The sequence below is a fragment of the Zea mays genome, chromosome 5, assembly GCF_902167145.1.
Source record: "Zea mays cultivar B73 chromosome 5, Zm-B73-REFERENCE-NAM-5.0, whole genome shotgun sequence".
Lineage (NCBI taxonomy): Eukaryota > Viridiplantae > Streptophyta > Magnoliopsida > Poales > Poaceae > Zea > Zea mays.
In genome coordinates this window covers 71530816-71555620 of record NC_050100.1, presented here as the reverse complement: position 1 = coordinate 71555620, position 24805 = coordinate 71530816, and the positions used below count along the sequence as shown (strand labels likewise).

At 47.8% G+C, this 24805-nt stretch overlaps 2 protein-coding genes and 1 non-coding gene across 9 annotated transcripts; all 3 read left to right on the top strand.

Moving 5' to 3' along the window:
• Positions 1–12926: 12926 nt before the first annotated feature.
• On the top strand, positions 12927–17204 carry LOC542546 (global transcription factor C (Spt16)). The gene is made up of 2 exons (NM_001367417.1): positions 12927–13126; positions 13584–17204. The coding sequence occupies exon 2, from the start codon at positions 13616–13618 to the stop codon at positions 16781–16783; it is 3168 nt and encodes a 1055-aa protein (NP_001354346.1). The 5' UTR covers positions 12927–13126; positions 13584–13615; the 3' UTR covers positions 16784–17204.
• Positions 17205–17498: 294 nt separating this feature from the next.
• LOC100384399 (uncharacterized) lies at positions 17499–19997 on the top strand. Of its 7 annotated transcripts, XM_020537477.3 has the most exons (9): positions 17608–17942; positions 18067–18213; positions 18300–18404; positions 18692–18778; positions 18873–18923; positions 19009–19102; positions 19254–19338; positions 19427–19590; positions 19668–19997. In XM_020537477.3, exons 2-8 carry the CDS (start codon positions 18115–18117, stop codon positions 19581–19583), a joined length of 678 nt encoding a protein of 225 aa, XP_020393066.1. In that variant the 5' UTR covers positions 17608–17942; positions 18067–18114; the 3' UTR covers positions 19584–19590; positions 19668–19997. The 7 variants fall into 7 exon arrangements, with proteins under 7 accessions (XP_020393065.1, XP_020393064.1, XP_020393069.1 ...); XM_020537476.3 differs by lacking the exon at positions 18067–18213 and having other exon boundaries at positions 17499–17942; positions 19427–19595; positions 19679–19997; XM_020537475.3 differs by lacking the exon at positions 18067–18213 and having other exon boundaries at positions 17501–17942; positions 19679–19997.
• Positions 19998–20257: 260 nt separating this feature from the next.
• TRNAR-CCU (transfer RNA arginine (anticodon CCU)) lies at positions 20258–20330 on the top strand. Its single transcript has one exon. It is a non-coding gene; the product is annotated as a tRNA-Arg (tRNA).
• Positions 20331–24805: the final 4475 nt, after the last annotated feature.

Genomic DNA, 24805 nt, shown 5'->3' with positions numbered 1-24805 from the left:
GTCGATTGCGGGGATCACTGCAGCAGACGAGTTCGCAGTTTTCCTCTTGGGCGCCATCTTGCTTCTCACTGGCAAACAGAGTAGGAGGTGAGTGGCGGAGAAAGATTCAGATGCGGAAATGCAAGAACTAGGGCACGGAAAGCAAAGGCGGCTAAAAGCGCAACTCTTAAGGGATATTCTTGAGCCAGATACCGTTTCAAAAAGTGCCCAGTCATCACCCAGCAGTTATTTCCGGAAAAGTCGGCGTGCCACCTCACCACTCGGATATTATCCTCAAAATAACCCACACGGCTGGCTAGTACTCAGCGTTGCTTCTAAAATGCTGACCTCGTATTCAATCGCTCGGCATTACTTCTAAAATGCCGACGCCGACCTTCGAATTACTCAGCGTTGCTTCTAAAATGCTGACCCCATATTCAATCACTCGGCATTACTTCTAAAATGCCGACGCCGACCTCCAATCACTCGGCGTTGCCTCTAAAACGCTAAACTTGTATTCTACTGCTCGACATTACTTCTAAAATGCCGACGCCGACCTTCGAATTACTCAGCGTTGCTTCTAAAATGCTGACCCCGTATTCAATCGCTCGGCATTACTTCTAAAATGCCGACGCCGACCTCCAATCACTCGGCGTTGCCTCTAAAACGCTAAACTTGTATTCTACTGCTCGGCATTACTTCTAAAATGCCGACGCCGACCTTCGAATCACTCAGTGTTGCCTCTAAAACGCTGACCCTGTATTCTATCACTCGACATTACTTCTAAAATGCCGACGACGACCTCCAATCACTCGGCGTTGCCTCTAAAACGCTAAACTTATATTCCACTGCTCGGCATTACTTCTAAAATGTCGACGCCGACCCTCAGTCACTCGACGTGGCCTCTAAAACGCCGATCTCGTGTTCGATTGCTCGGTGTTACTTCTAAAACGCTGATGTCAACCTTCAATCGCTCGGCGTTGCTTCTAAAAACGCTGATACCGACTACAATATTACTCGGCAGCTACTTCTGGAAGCGTCAATGTGATGCGCAAGTTATTCATCTACAATATCAAAAGAACCAGTTCAACAATCAGAGAAAGCGAACCATCGAGATGGGGCCAACGACAGTTCTTCATTAAGGGGAAGTTAATCAGTTTACAAACCAACTCTTCACGAGTTGGTGCTTCCCTACTTCTACTCTACATTACTACTACTACTAAACTACACTATACTACTCTATATTACTACTACATTATTCTAACTATACTAATATCTAAAGACCAGTGGCGTTTAGCCGCTGCCCTTGCCGCCGCCGCCTCCGGTGCTGCCCACGCTGGTGCCGCCCTTGCCGCCGCTGCCTCCGCCGTCGTCGCCGCCATCACCGTCGCCGTCGCCACCGTCGTCGTCGTCGCCGTCGTCGTCGTCGTCATCCTCGTCCTCGCTGCCGTCCGAGTCCTCCTCGTCCGAGGAGAACTCAGACTCATCCGAGCCCTCGAGCCCGGAGCGCTCGACGGCCCGGATGTACGTCCAGACCTCCGCCGCAAGCCCCTGGGAGTCGTCTGAGTCACGCAGGGGAATGGGAGCCGGAGACCCCTTGGACTCAGAGGAGAACTCCTCTTCTGAGTATTCCGAGTCACCAAACTCCTCCGATGGAGGAGTTGGCTCACGCTTGCGCTTGTTGTTCTTGCCCATGGTGGAAGCAGACAGAAGGGAGGAGAAGAAGGCAGTAAAGAGCAGCGAAGAGATGTGAAAAAACCAGAGAAGCAAAGGGGTTATTTATAGAAGGGAAAGGCAACCGCTCACTTCCAACTGCGGTCACTGAACAGTCGCAAGGCATTCAATAAGCACTCCCACCCATCTGAAGACACGCCAGACGGCGGACGCCGTTTCATGCAACACTACACCCATTGGGACTCCAGTCAACAGTGCAAAGGATATGATTACACTAGCCGTCCCATCGCATTACTACTCAGAAGCAGCCGGCTAAAACACTCAGCGTACCAAGCCGTCCCTTGCCCACACCCATTGGGGGGGGACGCCCAGGAATTATCAGTATATTTTTCAAAACGGTCACATTCGTGCAGGGCATGCAGTGAATACCTCAAGACAAAAACGAGATATCAGTAAGGATCAGAGGAAAGCCAAATATAGCCAGCAAAGTACAAGATATGGCCGACAGAAGCGACGTGAAGACTAGACAGAGAACGTCCGTCAAACGTCTAATCAATCGCAGAAGCAAATAAATTGCACCACTTAGCAAGATATGGATGGATTGCAAACTCGGCTGCTAAAGACAAAATATACGCTGACCTCTGCAGCAAAATATTGATGACATAATGCTGACCTCCAAAGCATAATGCAAAATAGCTTCATGCCAGTTTCCACAAACGAAAGGAAGACCTTCGAATGGATTATCCTTAAAAAATCCATTTGAAGGTCGGGGGCTACACCCATTGGGTGCACCTCCGGTGCACCCCATGGATTATCATTCCAAACCAAGATAGTGCCGACTTCTAAGGCGTGGGACAAGATTAAAAAGACCCATCCTCAACCGAGATGCAGGAGCGCAAATGGAGATAGTTCCTGGGAAAGACCTTCGAGTGGATTATCTTCTAAAATCTACTCAAAGGTCGGGGGCTACACCCATTGGGTGCACCTCCGGTGCACCCAATGAAGTCCAGAATCTTATAATCCAAAATGCCGACCTCTAAGGCACAAGCACAGAACTAAACTTCGGTCGAACGAGTGATCAGAGCAAGAGTAGGCAACAGGAAGTTATTTTTTGGACCTTGGATCTTTGAGTAGATTACCTCTAAATCAACCCAAAGATCGGGGGCTTGTGGGGGATAGATATCCCCTGGGTCCACTAAAGAAGTAAAAGGCCTCACGAAAGGCCCGAGGGCCCAATAATTCGTAAGGTCATTCTTTCGTGGGCCTGGGGAAAGACAACCAACAAAGAAGAGAAGACGTGAGACCAGATTGGTGCAAACCCGGACGACCCACATCGTCGAACGAGTAAATCGCAACAGAGGCCCGACTTTCCCGCGCTGAAGCCCCCATGCAACGGAGCCATGCGAGGATAAGTCGGCGAGGGTTACGTAGGGATAAACTCAAGAGGTTCACTACCTTTTAGCTACTTGTTGTTATCATATCCATGTGTACTGCCCTACGGTCGAGTATATAAGGCCTAGGGGGCACCCCTTCAGAACGATCGACCCTGTTTACTTAGCCACCCACGTAAACTCTCTGCGCCCTCTAACCAGAGAGCCCTCTTGTAACCACGCTCATATACTCACTAGGACGTAGGGTGTTACGCACTTCTAAGCGGCCCGAACCTGCAAATCTTGTCCATTGTCCCTCGTGCGATCGGCACGAACCATTTTGCTACAGTCGTTGACACCGTCCTACTCCTAAAAACACCTTGAGGGGCAACCCCGGGTGTGCGGTCGGACCCAAAACACCGACAGGTTCCCATGGGTGTTTTGATGGGTTTGGCATCCTTCATCCCAAACTTGTTGAGAATGTCTTGTGTATACTTCATTTGGCTAATGAAGGTGCCCTCTTGGAGTTGCTTTACTTGGAATCCTAAGAAATACTTCAACTCCCCCATCATAGACATCTCGAATTTCTGTGTCATAATCCTACTAAATTCTTCACAAGTAGACTCGTTAGTAGACCCAAATATAATATCATCAACATAAATTTGGCATACAAACAAGTCATTTTCAAGAGTTTTAGTAAAGAGTGTAGGATCGGCTTTACCGACTTTGAAGCCATTAGCAATAAGGAAATCTCTAAGGCATTCATACCATGCTCTTGGGGCTTGCTTGAGCCCATAAAGCGCCTTAGAGAGCTTATAGACATGGTTAGGGTACTCACTGTCTTCAAAGCCGGGAGGTTGCTCAACATAGACCTCTTCCTTGATTGGTCCATTGAGGAAGGCACTTTTCACGTCCATTTGATAAAGCTTAAAGCCATGGTAAGTAGCATAGGCTAATAAAATGCGAATTGACTCAAGCCTAGCTACGGGTGCATAGGTTTCACCGAAATCCAAACCTTCGACTTGGGAGTATCCCTTGGCCACAAGTCGAGCTTTGTTCCTTGTCACCACACCATGCTCATCTTGCTTGTTGCGGAAGACCCATTTGGTTCCTACAACATTTTGGTTAGGACGTGGAACTAAATGCCATACCTCATTTCTAGTGAAGTTGTTGAGCTCCTCTTGCATCGCCACTACCCAATCCGAATCTTGGAGTGCTTCCTCTACCCTGTGTGGCTCAATAGAGGAAACAAACGAGTAATGTTCACAAAAATGAGCAACACGAGATCTAGTGGTTACCCCCTTATGAATATCGCCGAGGATGGTGTCGACGGGGTGATCTCGTTGGATTGCTTGGTGGACTCTTGGGTGTGGCGGTCTTTGTTCTTGCTCATCCTCCTTTTCTTGATCATTTGCATCTCCCCCTTGATCTATGCCGTCATCTTGAGGTGGCTCATTTGATTGATTTTCTTCTTCATCAACTTGAGCCTCATCCTCATTTTGAGTTGGTGGAGATGCTTGCGTGGAGGAGGATGGTTGATCTTGTGTACTTGGAGGCTTTTCGGATTCCTTAGGACACACATCCTCAATGGACATGTTCCTTAGCGCGATGCACGGAGCCTCTTCATCACCTATCTCATCAAGATCAACTTGCTCTACTTGAGAGCCGTTAGTCTCATCAAACACAACGTCACAAGAAAATTCAACTTGTCCAGAGGACTTGTTAAAGATTCTATATGCCCTTGTGTTTGAATCATATCCTAGTAAAAAGCCTTCTACAGTTTTAGGAGCAAACTTAGATTTTCTACCTCTTTTAACAAGAATAAAGCATTTGCTACCAAAAACTCTAAAATATGAAATATTTGGCTTTTTACCGGTTAGGAGTTCGTATGATGTCTTCTTGAGGATTCGGTGTAGATATAACCGGTTGATGGCGTAGCAGGCGGTGTTGACCGCCTCGGCCCAAAACCGATCCGAAGTCTTGTATTCATCAAGCATGGTCCTTGCCATGTCCAATAGAGTTCGATTCTTCCTCTCCACTACACCATTTTGTTGTGGTGTGTAGGGAGAAGAGAACTCATGCTTGATACCCTCCTCCTCAAGAAAGCCTTCAATTTGAGAGTTCTTGAACCCCGTCCCGTTGTCGCTTCTTATTTTCTTGATCCTTAAGCCGAACTCATTTTGAGCCCGTCTCAAGAATCCCTTTAAGGTCTCTTGGGTTTGAGATTTTTCCTGTAAAAAGAATACCCAAGTGAAGCGAGAATAATCATCCACAATAACTAGACAGTACTTACTCCCGCCGATGCTTATGTAAGCGATCGGGCCAAATAGATCCATGTGTAGGAGCTCCAGTGGCCTGTCGGTCGTCATTATGTTCTTATGCGGATGATGAGTGCCAACTTGCTTCCCTGCTTGGCATGCACTACAAATCCTATCTTTCTCAAAATGAACATTTGTTAATCCTAAAATGTGTTCTCCCTTTAGAAGCTTGTGAAGATTCTTCATCCCAACATGGGCTAGTCGGCGATGCCAGAGCCAACCCATGTTAGTCTTAGCAATTAAGCAAGTGTCGAGTTCAGCTCTATCAAAATCTACTAAGTATAGCTGACCCTCTAATACTCCCTTAAATGCTATTGAATCATCACTTCTTCTAAAGACAGTGACACCTACATCAGTGAATAGACAGTTGTAGCCCATTTGACATAATTGAGAAACAGAAAGCAAGTTGTAATCTAAAGAATCAACAAGAAAAACATTGGAAATGGAATGGTCAGGAGATATAGCAATCTTTCCCAAACCTTTGACCAAACCTTGATTTCCATCCCCGAATGTGATCGCTCTTTGGGGATCTTGGTTTTTCTCATATGAGGAGAACATCCTTTTCTCCCCAGTCATGTGGTTCGTGCATCCGCTGTCGAGTATCCAACTTGAGCCCCCGGATGCATAAACCTACAAAACAAGTTTAGTTCTTGACTTTAGGTACCCAAATGGTTTTGGGTCCTTTGGCATTAGACACAAGAACTTTGGGTACCCAACACAAGTCTTTGACCCCTTGTGCTTGCCCCCAACATATTTGGCAACTACCTTGCCGGATTTGTTAGTCAAAACATAAGATGCATCAAAAGTTTTAAATGAAATATCATGATCATTTGATGCACTAGGAGTTTTCTTTCTAGGCAACTTAGCATGGGTTGGTTGCCTAGAGCTAGATGTCTCACCCTTATACATAAAAGCATGATTAGGGCCAGAGTGAGACTTCCTAGAATGAATTCTCCTAATTTTGCTCTCGGGATAACCGGCAGGGTATAAAATGTAACCCTCGTTATCCTGAGGCATGGGAGCCTTGCCCTTAACAAAATTAGACAATCTTTTAGGAGGGGCACTAAGTTTGACATTGTCTCCCTTATGGAAGCCAATGCCATCCTTGATGCCCGGGCGTCTCCCATTATAAAGCATGCTACGAGCAAATTTAAATTTCTCATTTTCTAAGTTGTGCTCGGCAATTTTAGCATCTAGTTTTGCTATATGATCATTTTGTTGTTTAATTAAAGCCATATGATCATGAATAGCATCAATGTTAACATCTCTACATCTAGTGCAAATAGAAGTGTGCTCAACGGTAGATGTAGAGGGTTTGCAAGATTTTAGTTCTACAACCTTAGCATGCAATATTTCATTTTTACTTCTAAGGTCGGAAATTGTAACTTTGCAAACATCCAAATCTTTAGCCTTAGCAAGCAAGTTTTCATTTTCATTTCTAAGGCTAGCAAGAGAAATGTTTAATTCTTCAATCCTAGCAAGCAGATCATCATTATTATCTCTAGGATTGGGAATTGAAACATTACAAACATGTGAATCAACCTTAGCATTTAAACTAGCATTTTCATTCCTAAGGTTGTCAATCATCTCACGACAAGTGCTTAGCTCACTAGATAATTTTTCACATTTTTCTACTTCTAGAGCATAAGCATTTTTAACCTTAACATGTTTCTTGTTTTCCTTAATAAGACAATCCTCTTGGGAATCCAAAAGGTCATCCTTCTCATGAATAGCACTAATTAATTCATTTAATTTTTCTTTTTGTTCCATGTTAAGGTTGGCAAAAAGGGTACGCAAATTATCTTCCTCATCACTAGCATTATCATCACTAGAGGTTTCATATTTAGTGGAGGATCTTGATTTTACCTTCTTTTTGCCGTCCTTTGCCATGAGGCACTTGTGGCCGACGTTGGGGAAGAGGAGTCCCTTGGTGACGGCGATGTTGGCGGCGTCCTCGTCGTCGGAGGAGTCGCTTGAGCTTTCATCGGAATCCCATTCCCGACAAACATGTGCATCGCCGCCCTTCTTTTTGTAGTACCTCTTCTTTTCTCTCCTCTTGCCCTTCTTGTCGTTATCCCTGTCACTGTCACTTGATAATGGACATTTTGCAATAAAGTGACCGGGCTTACCACACTTGTAGCAAACTTTCTTGGAGCGGGACTTGTAATCTTTCCCCCTCCTTTGTTTGAGGATTTGGCGGAAGCTCTTGATGACGAGCGCCATCTCCTCATTATCAAGCTTGGAGGCGTCGATTGGTTGTCTACTTGGTGTAGACTCCTCCTTCTTTTCTTCTGTCGCCTTGAATGCGACGGGTTGAGCTTCAGATTTGGTGGGTTCGTCAAGCTCGTTGATTTTCCTCGAGCCTTCGATCATGCACTCAAAACTTACAAAGTGCCCGATTACTTCCTCGGGGGTCATTTTAGTATATCTAGGATTACCACGAATTAATTGAACTTGAGTAGGGTTAAGGAAAATAAGAGATCTTAGAATAACCTTAACCATTTCGTGGTCGTCCCACTTTACGCTCCCGAGGTTGCGCACTTGGTTCACCAAGGTTTTGAGCCGGTTGTACATGTGTTGTGGCTCCTCTCCTTTGCGAAGCCGGAACCGACCGAGCTCCCCCTCGATCGTTTCCCGCTTGGTGATCTTGGTGAGCTCATCTCCTTCGTGCGCAGTTTTGAGCACATCCCAAACCTCCTTGGCGCTCTTCAACCCTTGCACTTTGTTATACTCCTCTCTACTTAAAGAGGTGAGGAGTATCGTTGTCGCTTGAGAGTTGAAGTGCTCGATTTGGGCCACCTCATCCTCATCATAGTCTTCATCCCCTACGGATGGTACCTGTGCACCAAACTCAACAACATCCCATATGCTTTTGTGGAGCGAGGTTAGATGAAATCGCATTAAATCGCTCCACCTAGCGTAATCTTCACCATCAAAAGTTGGTGGTTTGCCTAATGGGACGGAAAGTAAAGGTGTATGTTTGGAAATGCGAGGGTAGCGTAGGGGAATCTTACTATACTTCTTGCGCTCTTGGCGCTTAGAAGTGACGGATGCCGCGTCGGAGCCGGAGGTGGATGCCGATGAAGAATCGGTCTCGTAGAAGACCACCTTCCTCATTCTTTTCTTCTTGTCCTTACTCCGATGCGGCTTGTGGGAAGAAGATTTTTCTTTCTTCTCTTTGTGGTGAGAAGAAGATTTCTTCTCCTTCCCTTTGTTGGAGGAGATCTTCTTTTTCTCCTTCCTCTTGGTGCGGGACTCTTCCGATGAGGTGCTCCCGTGGCTTGTAGTGGGCTTTTCGCCGGTCTCCATCTCCTTCTTGGCGTGATCTCCCGACATCACTTCGAGCGGTTAGGCTCTAATGAAGCACCGGGCTCTGATACCAATTGAAAGTCGCCTAGAGGGGGGGTGAATAGGGCGAGACTGAAATTTACAAATATAAACACAACTACAAGCCGAGGTTAGCGTTAGTAATAAAGAAACGAGTCCGCGAGAGAGGGCGCAAAACAAATCCCAAGCGAATAAGCAAGTGAGACACGGAGATTTGTTTCACCGAGGTTCGGTTCTTGCAAACCTACTCCCCGTTGAGGAGGCCACAAAGGCCGGGTCTCTTTCAACCCTTCCCTCTCTCAAACGATCCCTCGGATCGAGTGAGCTTCTCTTCTCAAATCAAAGCCGGGAACAAAACTTCCCCGCAAGGGCCACCACACAATTGGTGCCTCTTGCCTTGATTACAATGGAGTTATGATCTCAAGAACAAGTGAGAAAGAAAAGAAGCAATCCAAGCGCAAGAGCTCAAAAGAACACGGCAAATCACTCTCACTAGTCACTAATGCTTTTGTGGAGTTGGGAGAGGATTTGATCTCTTTTGGTGTGTCTAGAATTGAATGCCTAGCTCTTGTAAGTGGTTGAGAAGTGGAAAACTTGGATGCAATGAATGGTGGGGTGGTTGGGGTATTTATAGCCCCAACCACCAAATGTGGCCGTTGGGAGGCTGTCTGCTCGATGGCGCACCGGACAGTCCGGTGCACACCGGACAGTCCGGTGCCCCCTGCCACGACGTCACTGCCGTTGGATTCTAGCCGTTGGAGCTTCTGACTTGTGGGCCCGCCTGGGTGTCCGGTGCACACCGGACATCTACTGTTCCTTGTCCGGTGCGCCAGAATGGGCGCGCCTGCCATCTGCGCGCGCAGAGCGCGCATTAAATGCGCTGCAGGTAGCCGTTGGCGCGGAGATAGCCGTTGCTCCGCTGGTACACCGGACAGTCCGGTGCACACCGGACAGTCCGGTGAATTATAGCGGAGCGGCTGAAGTGAAATCCCGAGGCTGGCGAGTTAGTGAGGCCGCGCTTCCTTGGAGCACCGGACACTGTCCGGTGTACACCGGACAGTCCGGTGAATTATAGCGCGCCGGCCTGGAAAATTCCCGAAGGTGACGAGTTCGCGTTGGAGTCCTCTGGTGCACCGGACACTGTCCGGTGGTGCACCGGACACTGTCCGATGTACACCGGACAGTCCGGTGCTCCCAGACCAGAGAGCCTTCGGTTGCCACTTTGCTCCTTTGTTGAATCCAAAACTTGGTCTTTTTATTGGCTGAGTGTGAACCTTTTACACCTGTATAATCTATACACTTGGGCAAACTAGTTAGTCCAAAGATTTGTGTCGGGCAATTCAACCACCAAAATTATATAGGAACTAGGTGTAAGCCTAATTCCCTTTCACTTCCAAGTTGGCAGCAGAAGGTGTCGAAGGAGTTTCTTCTTCCGTATCAGTCGCCTTCTGCTTCGGAGCCGCAACTTTCCTTTTCTTCGGAGCAACTGCCTTCGGCTCAGGGCTCAATTTTCTTTTCTTCAGGATTTCTTCATCTTCTTTCACCATTCTAGCAGCCTATCTGCCCACAACACTAACAATTCCTTTTCTTTTCTGCCCTTTGGTGCCTTTGTTCAATCGCTCATAATCTGGATATTCAAAATTCAGGGCATCCATTACCTGATTCAATCTTCGCTTCGGTCGGGTGCCGAAGGCTGCAGTCATCAACTGATCTTCTTTTCTCGTATAATTGCCCAAAATCTCATTGCACATAACTTCAATTGTATCCAACCATTCCTGGCAGGGTTCTTTGAAGTGTTTCTTGAACTTGAAATGATAGGGCAGCCGGACGAGTTCATTCTTCTTCTTCTTTCCTTCAAGCTTCGGCATACCCCATTCCCTCAGTGTTGGAAATACTCGGTTGGCCAAGTATTCTTGAACTAAGTCCCTAGTTCCAATGTGTTCAGATACAACTCTAAACTCATACACTGCATCTGGGCATGGTGCCCCCGGCGTCATGTTGCACTGAGGCCAAGTTAGCCCGAAGGTTAACTCCAGCGGGCTCTGCACTAGCTTCTCCTTTTTCTCATCAATCTTAACATAAAACCATTCAGATTTCCAACCGGTCGGCCATTTAGTGCGATAGCTGACCACTGGCATCTTCATGTCTTTGCGATAAGCAAAGTTGTAGCAGCCAAAGTTCTCATGCAGTCTGTCTTCCCTAGCCTTCGTCTGATAGTGAAGTTCATATACTCGGCAGAAGGCTTCGACGAGTGGCTCCACCCCTTGACTTCGGAGGGCCCAGATGTAAACGCTGAGCCTTACAATGGCATTAGGGGTCAGCTTATGAAGGTAAATCTCAAAATTTTCCAAGACATCTGCAATCATCCCGTGCAGAGGAAATATCAACCCTGCTTTGAAGAAGCTCTTAAAAACCACCACTTCATCATTTTCTGGTTTCGGGATAGTCTCCTCCCCACCAAAACGAATCAACCCCTTATCGGTTTCTCTGAAGTAGCCTAACTTTGTCATCATAGTCATATCAGCTTCAAACACAGTTGACTTCCCAAAATCCAAATGGCTGGGCTTCGATGGCATAGCGGTGTTATAATCAATTTCTTCTTCACCAATATCGCCCTCTTCAACATCTTCAGTAACAGGGGCGCCTTCGTCAGGAGCGCCCTCCGTCACAACTAGTCCCGACCGCCTCATAACTTTGGAGATTGGAGCAGTTTCACTTTCAGTAGTTTTGGTTTCCTCTCCATCGTGTGTAACCCTAGCTGTTGAGCGCACTCTGGCCATTTGATATTGAATTTCTTGCGTTTTAATGAAGTTGAGTATTTTTGACAAAGCTCCCTCTTCTCACGAAGCTAGAGCAAAGTGATCCTTTGACTGAGAATACGGTGAATAAGCTTCGGCGGTGGTCAAATTTTTTTGGCAGCACAACAGTGCAATAGCAGTAAATGATGTGGTAACTTCACAACTACTCGTCTGTTTATATAGTGCTGCAGGTGGGAAGGTGAATCATCAAGTCACTCGCACCCGCTGAACAGTCACCCGCGCTCGCTGAGCAGTGGACCATGGTGCCAAGAAGCTGAATCACCAGATCACGCGTACCCGTTGTATGGTGGGACCACCCTTGGTGGGACCACCCTTCACTTCGGGATATTTAAATCGTTTCTCGGCAACGAGCTAAGGGAAGGTGTTTTTCGAACCTTCGGCATTTCGAAGCCTGAGAGTTTTTCACGGGTCGAGCTAGTTACGAAAAACGATCTAGCACCGTGAAGGGGCTACTGTTGGGGGCCTACTTCGTCGCCGAAGGTCCCATAAGAAGAAACACCTTCGGAAGACTGGCACAAAGCCGAAGCTATCAATCAAAGGGCTTCGGAGTACATTTCCAAATGCACCGACTTAAAAATGAAATGACCAATCAGCCCGTGATAACTTGTATTATGATTGTAAACCTTTGTAAAGGACATGAATGTAATTTCTCATAGGCTGCGTCCTGTGCCTATAAATAGATGAACAATACCCCTGTACTGTTCACGCGATCTTGTATTCGCTCGTGCGCAACACTTGAATTTTTGCCTTCTGCCAAGCCGAAGGTATAAATGTAATTAAATATTGTATTTAAGTATTCAATTTCATATAATAAAGACGTGTGAATGACATTATATGCTTATTTATGTTATCTTTCATGTTTCATATATTTCATATGTTTCGCCTTTCATTTTCTTATACCATGATGATGAAGATACATCCTTCATAACCTTCGTCTGAAGATCATTATATCCTAAGGGAAATAATGTTTCGAAGGACGAAGGGCATTAACGTTTAACATCTTGTGTTGCCTTGTTCTTGACTCGAAGCATTTGAGAACAACTCCCCAATATACCCATTTTTACCTTTTAAGCGGTAAGACGTAAGCCGAGGCGAAGCCTTACTAATATATAAATATAGGAATATATAGAAATATAATCTTAAATAGGTAGGGATAATAGTACCAAATGAGAACAAGTTCAACATAAACCAATATAATAGGCATAAAATCTAACATAACTAATAAACAGTAGTTGAAGATTAAGAAAAAATGAATACATAACTAATAGATTTATTAGTTTAATAGAGAAGTAAAAAAGAAAAGAAAAAATAAAACAGTTAAGGTTATATGGGCCACCGGTTTCCAGGCCCAGCTAGCCTACTTGACCCAACTCAGCCCAGCTAATAGCCTACTTGACCTAAATCAGCCACCGCACCCAGTCACCCTGCAGCCGCCACCCCTTACCCAGTCACCGTCCCTCAGCTGCAACCCTCACCCTGTAGCTGCCTTAGAGGGAGGGAGGAGGGGAGGTCGCGCGCCAGGAGCCAACAGGGGACCTCGCCGGCGCAGGGGAGGAGGCACCGTCGCCAGGAGCCAAGAGCCAGCAGCCAGGAACCAGAGCCGCCACCACTTCTAGAGCTCAATCGATCAGCGGCTCAGGTCAGATCCACCTTAGTCCATCCCTAAACACCCTAAGGTGTCCGCTTCTCATCGCCTTATGCCTCTCCAAGGCGGCGGGGCGACGCCATAGAGGCTAAATCGGACGCCCTGTTCCTCCTGGTAAGGCGACGTGGACGCCTTGCGCTCGCCTTGGCGCTTAGGCGTCGCCTAAGCGTCGCCTTAAGGACGCTTTAATAACTATGCAGAAAGCTTGCATCATGATCCTTCGAACCAAAGTCGCATTTTCAGGATTCACCTAAAATTTTCTCTGTTAGCGCTACTCGTCTACAACCCCTAGATGCATTAACTATTCAGAGAGCGCTTTACCTTACTCGTATTTGCCTCTACAGTATTTGTTTCGTTTTCAAGCATTTCCTAATGCTGACACTTTCATGTCTTACTGTTAGGATAACCTTGTGATTTTCTTGTTTCTAACTTCGGATCAATTCTTTTGCAGTTGCATTGGTTAATGTTAGTTTATTGACAAATATGGCTGATAATGGTGATGCCAAAGGGGGATCTGGCGCCTATGCAATTAATATAGAGAATTTTAGTAAGCGGCTGAAGGTATTCTATGACCATTGGAAGGAGCACAAGTCTGATCTTTGGGGCTCGTCTGATGCTATTGCAATTGCTACCCCACCTCCTTCTGATGATCTCCGTTATTTGAAATCATCAGCCCTGGATATTTGGTTACTTGGATATGAATTTCCAGAAACAATAATTGTTTTCATGCACAAGCAAATACATGTTTTAAGCAGTCAGAAGAAAGGAAATCTTATTGGGACCCTCAAGAAGGCTGCAAACGAGGCTGTTGGTGTTGACATTGTGTTGCATGTGAAAACCAAGAATAGTGATGGTGCTGACTTGATGGATGACATAGTGCATGCTGCTCGTAATCAATCAAAATCAGATAAGCCAGTTGTTGGACACATAGCCAAAGAGGCACCTGAGGGTAAGCTTCTTGAAACATGGATAAAAAAATTATCTGGATCAGGCCTACGACTCGTTGATGTAACAAACGGCTTCTCTGAGCTCTTTGCTGTGAAGGACACCACAGAGATCACATGTGTGAAGAAGGCTGCTTACTTAACTTCATCCGTTCTGAAAAATTTTGTGATTCCTAAGTTGGAGAAGGTTATCGATGAGGAGAAGGAAGTCTCACACTCATCGTTGATGGATGACGCAGAGAAGGCTATTCTGGACCCACTAAAGGTCAAGGTGAAATTGAAGCCTGATAATGTTGATATATGCTACCCTCCAGTCTTTCAAAGTGGGGGTAAGTTTGATCTAAAGCCTGGTGCGTCTAGCAATGACGAGTACCTGTATTATGATTCAGCAAGTATTATCATCTGTGCAATTGGTTCCAAATACAGTAGCTATTGCTCAAATGTTGCTCGGACATATCTTATCGACGCTACCCCTACACAGAATAAAGCATATGAGACCCTTAGGAAAGCTCATGAAGCTGCTATTCAACAAGTGAAACCAGGCAATCAGATGAGTGCAGTTTATCAAGCTGCAGTGGCTGTGATTGAGAGGGATGCACCTGAACTTCTTCCTAATCTAACAAAGTCAGCTGGAACTGGAATAGGCCTTGAATTCCGAGAATCTGGCTTAAATCTGAATGCCAAGAATGATCGTAGGATAAAAAAGGGAATGGTTTTTAATGTATCCCTTGGTTTGCATAACATCCAGGCAGAAACAACCAGTGAGAAGACAAAGCAGTTTTCACTATTATTAGCTGATACAGTTTTAGTCAATGAAAGAGGACATGAGATCTTAACAGCACCCTGCTCCAAGGCATTCAAAGATGTTGCTTATTCGTTCAACGAAGATGATGATGCTGTTGCTGCTGAGGTTAAGATAAAGTCGAAGACCATAGATGTTATGCCAACCAAGGCAACTCTCAGGTCAGACAACCAGGAGATGTCGAAGGAAGAGCTCAGGAGACAGCACCAGGCTGAACTTGCTCGCCAGAAGAATGAAGAGACTGCTAGAAGGCTTGCTGGGGTTGGTACTGGATCTGGTGACGGACGTGGTCCTGCGAGGGCTTCAAATGAGCTTGTTGCATATAAGAATGTTAATGATGTACCATTTGTAAGAGATTTGGTGATCCAAGTAGATCAGAAGAATGAAGCTGTCCTCTTACCTATTTATGGTAGTATGGTTCCTTTCCATGTTTCTACTGTCAAGAGTGTGACAAGTCACCAGGACAACCGCACCTGCACTATCCGTATCTTCTTCAATGTGCCTGGCATGCCATTCTCAAATGATAGCAAGTTTAATTCTCAAGGTGCTATCTATCTGAAAGAAATTACATTCCGCTCAAAAGATCCACGGCATAGCAGTGAAGTTGTTCAGCAGATCAAAACATTGAGGAGGCAAGTGGCATCAAGGGAGTCAGAGAGAGCTGAAAGGGCAACTCTTGTTACCCAGGAGAAACTTCAGATTGGAAGCAACAGAATGAAGATGATGAGGCTTTCTGATGTGTGGATACGACCTGCATTTGGTGGTCGTGGGAGGAAGCTCACAGGAAATCTTGAGGCTCATTTCAATGGTTTCAGATATTCTACTTCAAGGTCTGATGAGCGTGTGGACATCATGTTTGGAAATATAAAGCATGCCTTTTTCCAGCCTGCAGAGAAAGAAATGATTACTCTCCTTCACTTCCATTTGCACAACCATATCATGGTTGGAAACAAGAAGACAAAGGATGTTCAGTTCTATGTTGAAGTTATGGATGTTGTACAGACGCTTGGGGGCAGTAGAAGATCGGCACTTGATCCTGATGAGATTGAAGAAGAGCAGCGTGAGAGGGATAGGAAGAACAGAATAAACATGGATTTCCAGAACTTTGTGAACAAGGTTAACGACCACTGGTCGCAACCACAGTTCAAGGGGCTTGACCTGGAGTTTGATGTCCCCCTTAGAGAGCTTGGGTTCCATGGTGTCCCATATAAAGCTTCTGCTTTCATTATTCCAACTTCTACATGTTTGGTTGAGCTGATTGAGACCCCCTTCCTTGTGGTGAGCCTGAGCGAGATAGAGATTGTTAACCTGGAGAGGGTGGGCTTTGGGACAAAGAACTTCGACATGGCTATCGTGTTCAAGGATTTCAAGAAAGACGTTCTCCGCATTGACTCCATCCCTTCAGCATCGCTTGACGCGATAAAGGAATGGCTGGACACAACTGACCTCAAGTACTATGAGAGCAGGCTGAATCTGAACTGGCGCCCTATCCTGAAAACTATAATCGATGATCCTCAGAAGTTCATTGACGATGGCGGCTGGGAGTTCCTGAACATGGAGGCGAGTGACTCAGAGACTGAGGACACAGAGGAATCAGACCAAGGCTATGTGCCTTCAGACGCTGAGCCCGAATCCGAGTCAGAAGATGATGACTCTGACAGTGAGTCCTTGGTGGAATCTGATGATGACGATGAGGAGTCAGACGAGGACTCAGAGGAGGAGAAGGGCAAGACCTGGGAGGAGCTGGAGCGTGAGGCAAGCAACGCGGACCGTGAGCACGGTGCGGAGTCGGACAGCGAGGAGGAGAGGAGGCGCCGCAAGGCAAAGACCTTCGGCAAGTCGCGTGCGCCGGAGCGCAGCAGCTTCAAGGGAGCGCCGCCCTCCAAGAAGCCAAAGTTCAGGTGAATGCTGCCTTCGGCAATTCGCTCGTGCCAAAGTGCAGCAGCTTCAAGGGAGCACCACCTCCAAGAAGGCAGCTCTGGTTAATGGGACTCCTTGAAGCTTTGGCCCCCGGAGTAGACGTGTCTGTAGGAGTGTGGTTTGTTATATCTAGATTATCTGCAGTAGCTTAGTCCATCTAAATGAAATGTGACAGCTGAACTTTGGAAGTCGCATCATTGGGGAAACGAAATTTAAGTCGATTGATTTGTTAATGCCCTCGTTGATGTAATATTTCCCTTGTTCGGTGGATTTCCGGTCTGTATAATATTTATGCACGCTTGCACTTTATCCATGGTATTTGTATACCCGTATAAGGCAGCATGGAGGATGTTTCTTGCATGTGGACGCATTGATTGATATATATATATATTTAAGGTTCTTTTTTTTTTCTTTTTGTTGCATCTGGTTGTCGTTGTAACAGTGTACAGCCGCAATTTGTTTGCCACTAAGGGTCTGTTTACTGATTAACTTGTCTCATTTTACCTAACTTTTCTATCTAAGATTAGTTCTTCGATCCGAAAAAGTAACTTTATATAATATGTGGCGTAATTAACTCACTTTGCCTAACTTTTCAATCTAAGATTAGTTTTTCGATCCGAATGAGTAACTTTATGCAAGATATGGCGTAATTAGCCATCAACCAAACAGTCCGTAAAAGACTTGTTCCTCGAATGTTTTGGTGATGGCATCTGCCTATGATTTGAAGCCCGCTCCGCTGCGTTTACAGCTGGGTGTGAGTTTCCTGGCCGCATGAAGCATGAAAAGATGGGATTCACAGCGGAACTTTCGTTAGGAATTTGATGGCAATCAAGTTTAGTTAAATTTAATTTTCAAGGCTAGGATTCTATGTGCACAGCCCTGATATGCACCGGATATCATCCCGAATTTATATTGTTATACATATACGAAAAGCAGTGAACTCTGCTCTGCAATCGTCTGCATCGTCGTCCTTGCTCTCTGTTGCGGCGACACGCACAGGCCAGAGCCCGTCGGGATGGAAGGCGGCGGCTCCGGTGGGCGGGCCGCTGCCGTCGTCCCCGCGCGTATGACCACCTTGTCCCGGCACTACTTCGGCGGCAGCGCGTCTGAGCGCCACCACGACCTCCGCGTGGACATCGTCGAGGTACGCGCACGCATCCGTGCCAGCCAGCTCCTACCTCCCCACTGCACGCTCGCGTAGGATTGAACCACTGCTCTACTCATACGCTGGTTGCTACGACCCGGGTCCGGGCGTTTCGCCGGGGCAGTCGTTGCAGCGTCTTTGAAACATCTGGCGCGTCAAGGCGGAAGTTGCCATGCTGCTGCCTGATGGAACGCCGAGGAAGTGCTTGATAGATTGCCGCCAAGGCGTTTGCTACGTCGTGGTGCGGTGCTACATGAAGCACGAGCCAGTGGTTTGGATTTTCGCCCTCATGGCTCTGCTGCTGTGCTCTTGTTTCCTGATTTTCTTTTGGTTGGGTTTACATTCTACATAGCACAGAACATCCAGGAGGACTACGGCATGTTTGTCTGGCCATGCAGTGTCATCCTTGCCGAGTATGTGTGGCAGCACAGATCACGGTTCTCTGCTTCCAGAGTTGTTGAGGTACTACTCGTTCTCATATTTGTGTTCGTTCAATTTCTCATCCACCAATCACCAATGTGGTACACTTGCTACTGTGGCCACTTGAATATGCCAGTTCACCGAACAACCTTCGGTCAACAGGAGTGCTTGCTCGTGTGTCCTAAGGCCTTGGTATCATTCTCCATGTCCGAGGAGGCCGGAAATCATCTCTTTGTGGAATCCTGCATTCCTCTGCACGCACATTATTGTTTCACAGGACAATGCTACAGTTACACTCTTATCTAATTTGCATGTATCATTTTTTGCAGCTTGGTGCTGGGACCTCACTGCCAGGATTAGTAGCTGCAAAGGTTGGGGCAGATGTAACACTAACAGACATTGCGCAGAATGCAGAAGTGAGTTCCAATCCGTCTTTGGAATCCTTATCGTTTGATCGTTGTCAGAGATTTTCAGTATGGTTGATTTCCTTCTTGTTTTTACTGACTGTAGGTACTGAACAACATCAGAAGCATATGTGCTCTCAATGACGCCAATTGTACTGTATGGTTTTGATTTCACGTACAGAGCTTTACATGTTGCATCCTATTGAATTCAGAGAGCTTAGGATTATCCCATAACTGCGCAGGTTTCGGGACTTACATGGGGAGACTGGGATGAATCGGTATTTGATTTACATCCTGACATTATTCTTGGAGCTGATGTACTTTACGACTCAGCAAGTGAGCTACCATTCTACTCTACTGTGTCCAGTCTATTACTGTTATTTAGTAATTCTTAAATGTGGATGATCATTTTGCGGCCTGTTCATTTACTGACTACCTACCCATTGCTATTGGTGAACTGACATACCACTGTCTCTATTTTGGCAAGATTTCGATGATCTGTTCGCGACGGTGACCTTTCTTCTCGAAAATTCTTCTGGGGCGGTTTTCATAACCACATACCACAACCGCAGGTATTAACAAATCATTTCATCCTTGTTCCACTTGGAAGAAGTGTGGCAAACACCATTCCTGATAAATCAGTTGGATTTGTCTATGCAGTGGTCATCATCTGATTGAGTTTTTGATGGTCAAGTGGGGTTTGAAGTGTTTGAAACTGCTGGATGGTTTCTCCTTCCTACCGCCATGTAAGGCTGCTTTACTTCAGGGGAATATTCAGCTTGTCGAAATTGCGCTTGACAAGGAAAAACATAAATGACCCTGAGGTGAGGTAACTTACTTCCCAGACGAAAAAAAATCTGCAAGCGAATCTGAACAATGTCTTGTGTGTCATGGGTTACAGTTTGATTACAGGAGTTGACGAAAAGCACAGAGAAATGGAATGCCATATTTGGTCCTCTGCATACATGTACGAGCAACTCCATGTCAAGCCATCCGTTTGGACTGTCATCATAAGGATGTTCTTTTAATTAAAAGAAACTCATGGGGAGCATCGTTGTTCGAATAGCCTATGCATGCAAGAAAAAACAGAAAATGTTAGCAGATATGTACTCTTTTGTGACATCTGTACAGAACATGTTGGTTTCCTGAAAAAAGATGCAGAATGTCCTTTTCTTGATGTATTCGAAAAAATGAGCTAAATGCATAACTTTACACAACTTCTTTAAGTTTCTTTGTTGAGATCCCCGTTTACCCTTCTTTTTGCGAGTGTTTTTTTATTTTGATGCTGAAACCTTACAGGCTAAGCAAATGATCCAGGTTTTTGAACTTCTTGCCATTTTTGTGTTGTTACTGGCTTACTGCACAGCATTCGTTTCCTGTTCAGCAATGAAGAGGGGGGAATAAACTGTCAAGTAAACTGGTACATGTACCACAAAAGGCGACAGAAACGCAGAGGATACAAATATGTTTGCTAAGCGACAATAACAAAAAGCGCCTGTAGCTCAGTGGATAGAGCGTCTGCTTCCTAAGCAGAAGGTCGTAGGTTCGACCCCTACCTGGCGCGAGATTATTTTTTGTTTTTATTTCGTTGGTGCTAAATTCTGTATAATTTTAGCATGACTTTTCAATTATTTTGTAACTACAAGCTACCGTCTCACTAAACAATATTAGTTCTAACATTTCTATATAAAAAACAAACATTTTTATCTTTTACCTGGTCCCTGTAGACCTTGGTTTGTCTATGCAGGCTATATATATCCTTAAAACCAGCTTAGGCTCTCTTCGATGCGGCTTTTTTAAAGGCTTCTCTAAAAAATCTAACAAACGAGAGGCTCCTCTATTGGATTCTCTATAAAAATAGAAATGAGTTGTCCCTAAAAATGGCCCTAAAAATGGAGCAAAGTCAGGAACCCCTAAAAGCCTTCTCTGGCTCTTGTCCTCCCTCCCCGTTAAAAATAGAGGTTGTGTTTCCAACCAAATAGAGTGCTCCTCTGAAGGTTCTTCCTAAAAATAAGGAGGAAACTGCTCCTAAAAAAACCAGAGTCAAAGCTAAAGTCGTTGATGCAATACCCTTCTAGGGGCGGGGGGGGGGGGGGGGGAGGGGGAGGGGCTTAGTTTGCTTTTCCACGTTTTAGTTAAATCATGTGTATCCAGCTATGTACATTTTATCCTACACTTGCTCCCTCCTAGGGGTCGGGGGGCTTAGTTTGCTTTTCCATGGTTTAGTTAAATCATGTGTATCCAGCTATGTTCATTTTATCCTACACTTGCTCTGCAATTTAAGATATATAAATTACAGGAGCGGACCTGTCAGTACCCTAAAACAGGGGTACCCCTTAATATCGTATGAAGACGCAGTACCCACGCGGCTATCTTTAGTCGCGTGGTAAAGAAGCTGTGCGTGGGACCAGACCATGGCTCGCCCCAGCCTCGGTCGACTACTCTGGGCCAGCAACAGCACCCGACCCTACCACGTGGACGGCTCCGGGACCGCCACTTAGCCAGAGAAGATGATATACTCCAAGGTATCAACAGCGAGTCCGGACCTCCATGGGAAAGTGCTGGACCTCTGTATATATAGACTGGGCCTCCGGGTAAGGTCCAGGACCTCCACGGGCGCAAACCGGACCACTAGGATGGGTTCCGGACCCCTCTGTGTGAGGTACGGGCCACTCACAGCAGGGTCCCGGGATTCTGGGACAGAGAACACCCAGGCCTTAATCAAGCCAGGCGGGGGTCCGGAGCCGACACGTGTCCGGACCTTACCGTATACGCTTTTGCTCCCTGCTCAGACGGAGCCCCGATGCTGCCACGTGGCATGGTGCACGTGACGTAAGTCAACGGGCGAAGCCTGACGTAAGCCCTCTGGGCTGCGCGACCTCTGCATTTATTGCGGATAAGGCGCGTCGCCTGTCCAGTCCACTGGTAGGCGATGTGTCGCCTCGGCATTAATTGAGCCCTGTCCATTCCACTGGCAGGTGATGTGCCGCCTCCGCATTTAATGAGACCTGTCCATTCCACGGGCAGGCGGCGACCAGTCCATTCCGCAGGCGGCGTGCCTATCCATTCCACTGGCAGGCAGTACGCCCATACTACTGTGTGCACTATGCTCATCATCACTCGCGCGTTACTGAGGAAGCAGCCGCCACATATCAATACTGCGTGGACTACGGATATCATGGCGCCAGGAGATTGCTCAGGCGTACTCGCATTAGATACTTCTATAATGTATACCCTCCGTTTTTCTCCTGGGCCCACATGTCGGGGCTCAGCATCCTTGTACGTGCCCCCCCTTTGAGCTATAAAAGGGAGGGCACACGACGTTACAAGGAAGATTCACTCAGACTCTCAGACTCACAAGTTTATACAAGCTCTCAAGCTCAATACAACACACAGTGGAGTAGGGTATTACGCTCCGGCGGCCTAAACCACTCTAAATTCCCGTGTTCACTTGTGTTCATCGACCATCTAGCAGACAGGCAAAACGCTTAGGCCCCCTCCTCATCTTAGGATTTAGGGCGGGTGCGTTCCGCCACCCGGCCGAAGAATTTCCTCTCTGACATTTGGCACGCCAGGTAGGGGGTCTTGGCATTAGGTTTTTGCTTGTTTTCCTGCTCGACACCATGGTCCAGATCGTCGAGCACCATGACTTCGTTCCCGAAGACTTCTCGATGGGGGAAGAAGCTGCGTCTTCTACGCCACGGGCCTTCAACCGCCCTGCGCCTGGGGATGCTGCTGTGCACTCTGCGCGACAGCATACTCCTGCGCAGACATCCAGAGCGTCTAGGGCTGCGCCTGAGGCGCTGTCTACGGCCAAAGAATTGTTGTGCCACCCTTCTAGCTCCTCGGCCTCGCCGGGGGCCATGAAGCAGTGGCATGACGATGTCGACCGTCTGCTTGGCATGGCGCATTCCGGCTCAGCCAGGCCCAGGCCTCGGTCATCCCGATGTCAATATGAGGTGTCGGCGTCAGTGCGCTCACCCTTGGTAAGGGCCGCACCGACTGAGGACCTGCGGGCGGAGCTCAACCGCAGGCGTGCGGGAGAGGACGCTCCAGTCTCTCTGGAAAGGCCTGATGACCTGCGGGCAGAACTCAACCGCAGGCGTGCGGGCGAAGATGCCCGCGTCTCTCTGGAGAGGGCACGTGAGCGCCGACAGAACATCGAGGGTCGCAACCTCGACCTAGACTTCTCCGCGGTTGCGCCGCAAACTCCAAGGGGTGCCCGAATTCAGGCGGGTGTCCCATTGGGCGGCGTGGGCTGCGACGCACTGACGGATCATCTCTGCGCGGTGACTTGGCCATCCAAGTTCCGGCCACATCTGCCAGAGAAGTACGACGGTACGTCAAATCTGTCGGAATTCTTGCAGGTATACGTCACCGCTATTACGACAGCAGGTGGAGACATTGCTGTAATGGCAACATACTTCCATGTAGCTTTGTCTGGGCTAGCCCGGACCTGGCTCATGAACCTCACCCCGAGATCAATCTACTCCTGGGAAGAGCTCTACGCGCGGTTCACAACAAACTCCGCCGGCGCTTATCAACAACATGGCGTGGAGGCTCACCTCCATGCAGTGAGGCAGGAATCCGGGGAAACTCTCCGGGCTTTCATCTCCCGCTTCACTAAGGTACGAGGGACCATCGTATCTCCGATGCTTCCATCATCACCGCTTTCCGCCAGGGGGTACATGATGAAAAGATGCTGGAGAAGTTGGCCACACATGACGTGGAAACTGTCACCGCGCTCTTCGCTCTGGCCGACAAGTGTGCCAGAGCTGCCGAGGGCCGTGCATGGCACTTGGCACCACAGACCGGAGTCGCCCAGACGGGTGGCTCGAGTGCCGTCACCCAAGACGGCAAAAAGAAGAAGAACCGCGACCACGAGAGGACGCCGTCTGCTGCTCCGGTCGTCGCAGCCGCGACTAGGGGCCGGAACGAGCGCCCACGGCCACAGGGAGGCAACAGCGGCTCATGCCTTATGCACCCCAACAGTCACCACATCGCCGCGGAGTGCTGCGAGATCATCAAGCTCGCGAAGCGCGTCAGCGAGCGGCGCGAGCAGACTTCCAAGGATGGCTCCTCACCTCGTCGCCGGCCTGGCAAGGAGAGGATCGACGACGGTGATGTGGCCGCAGGAGAACGGGACCTCGGGTATCAGTCCCCCGAGAAGGTCCTCAAGGACATCCTCACTGGATACTCTGACTCCGGTGATGATACCGACCGCCACAAAAAGTTGTACGTAATGTACGGTGGAAGCTGGGAGCTCACCTCCCGTAGGAACGTGAAGTCCCTGCGCTGTGAGGTCCTGTCAGCGACCCCAGGGGTCCCGAAGGCGGCCCCGCACCAGCGGTGGCGGAGCACCACTATATCCTTCGGGGCATCCGACTGCCCCGAGAACATGACAGGGGCCGGCATACTGCCACTCATCACCGCCCCTTTCATTGCCAACATCAAGCTGCATCATGTTCTGATCGACGGTGGGGCTGGGCTCAACGTCATCAGCCACGCTGCGTTCAGGCAGCTGCAGATCCTAGGGTCCGACTGGGACCCTCTCATCCATTCTTCGGAGTGGGCGCTCAACCGGTGTATCCCCTTGGGAGCATCACGCTCCCGGTTACATTCGGGACAGAGGAAAACTTCCGCACAGAGAACGTCCAGTTCGATGTTGCGGATGTTAACCTCCCGTTCAATGCCATCATTGGCAGGCCGACCCTATACCGGTTCATGGCCATTGCCCATTACAGGTATTTGGTCCTCAAGATGTCGTCTCCAGCCGGGGTCCTCACCGTGCGGGGCGACCGTGCCACTGCGCTTGCGGCTGTGGAAAAGCTGCACACCCTGGTCACAGAAACTGCTCGCCCGGACGACGGAGGGAGGAACCCCACGACCTCCAGTACCAAGGCGCCTACCAAGGTGCCAAAGGTGCGTCCATCTAGAGCAGACAACATCCCTATCAAGGCCATCCGGCTCTGCGCGGATTCCCCCCAGACCACTCGCATTGCGGGTGATCTGGAGGAAAAATAGGAACTCACGCTCGTC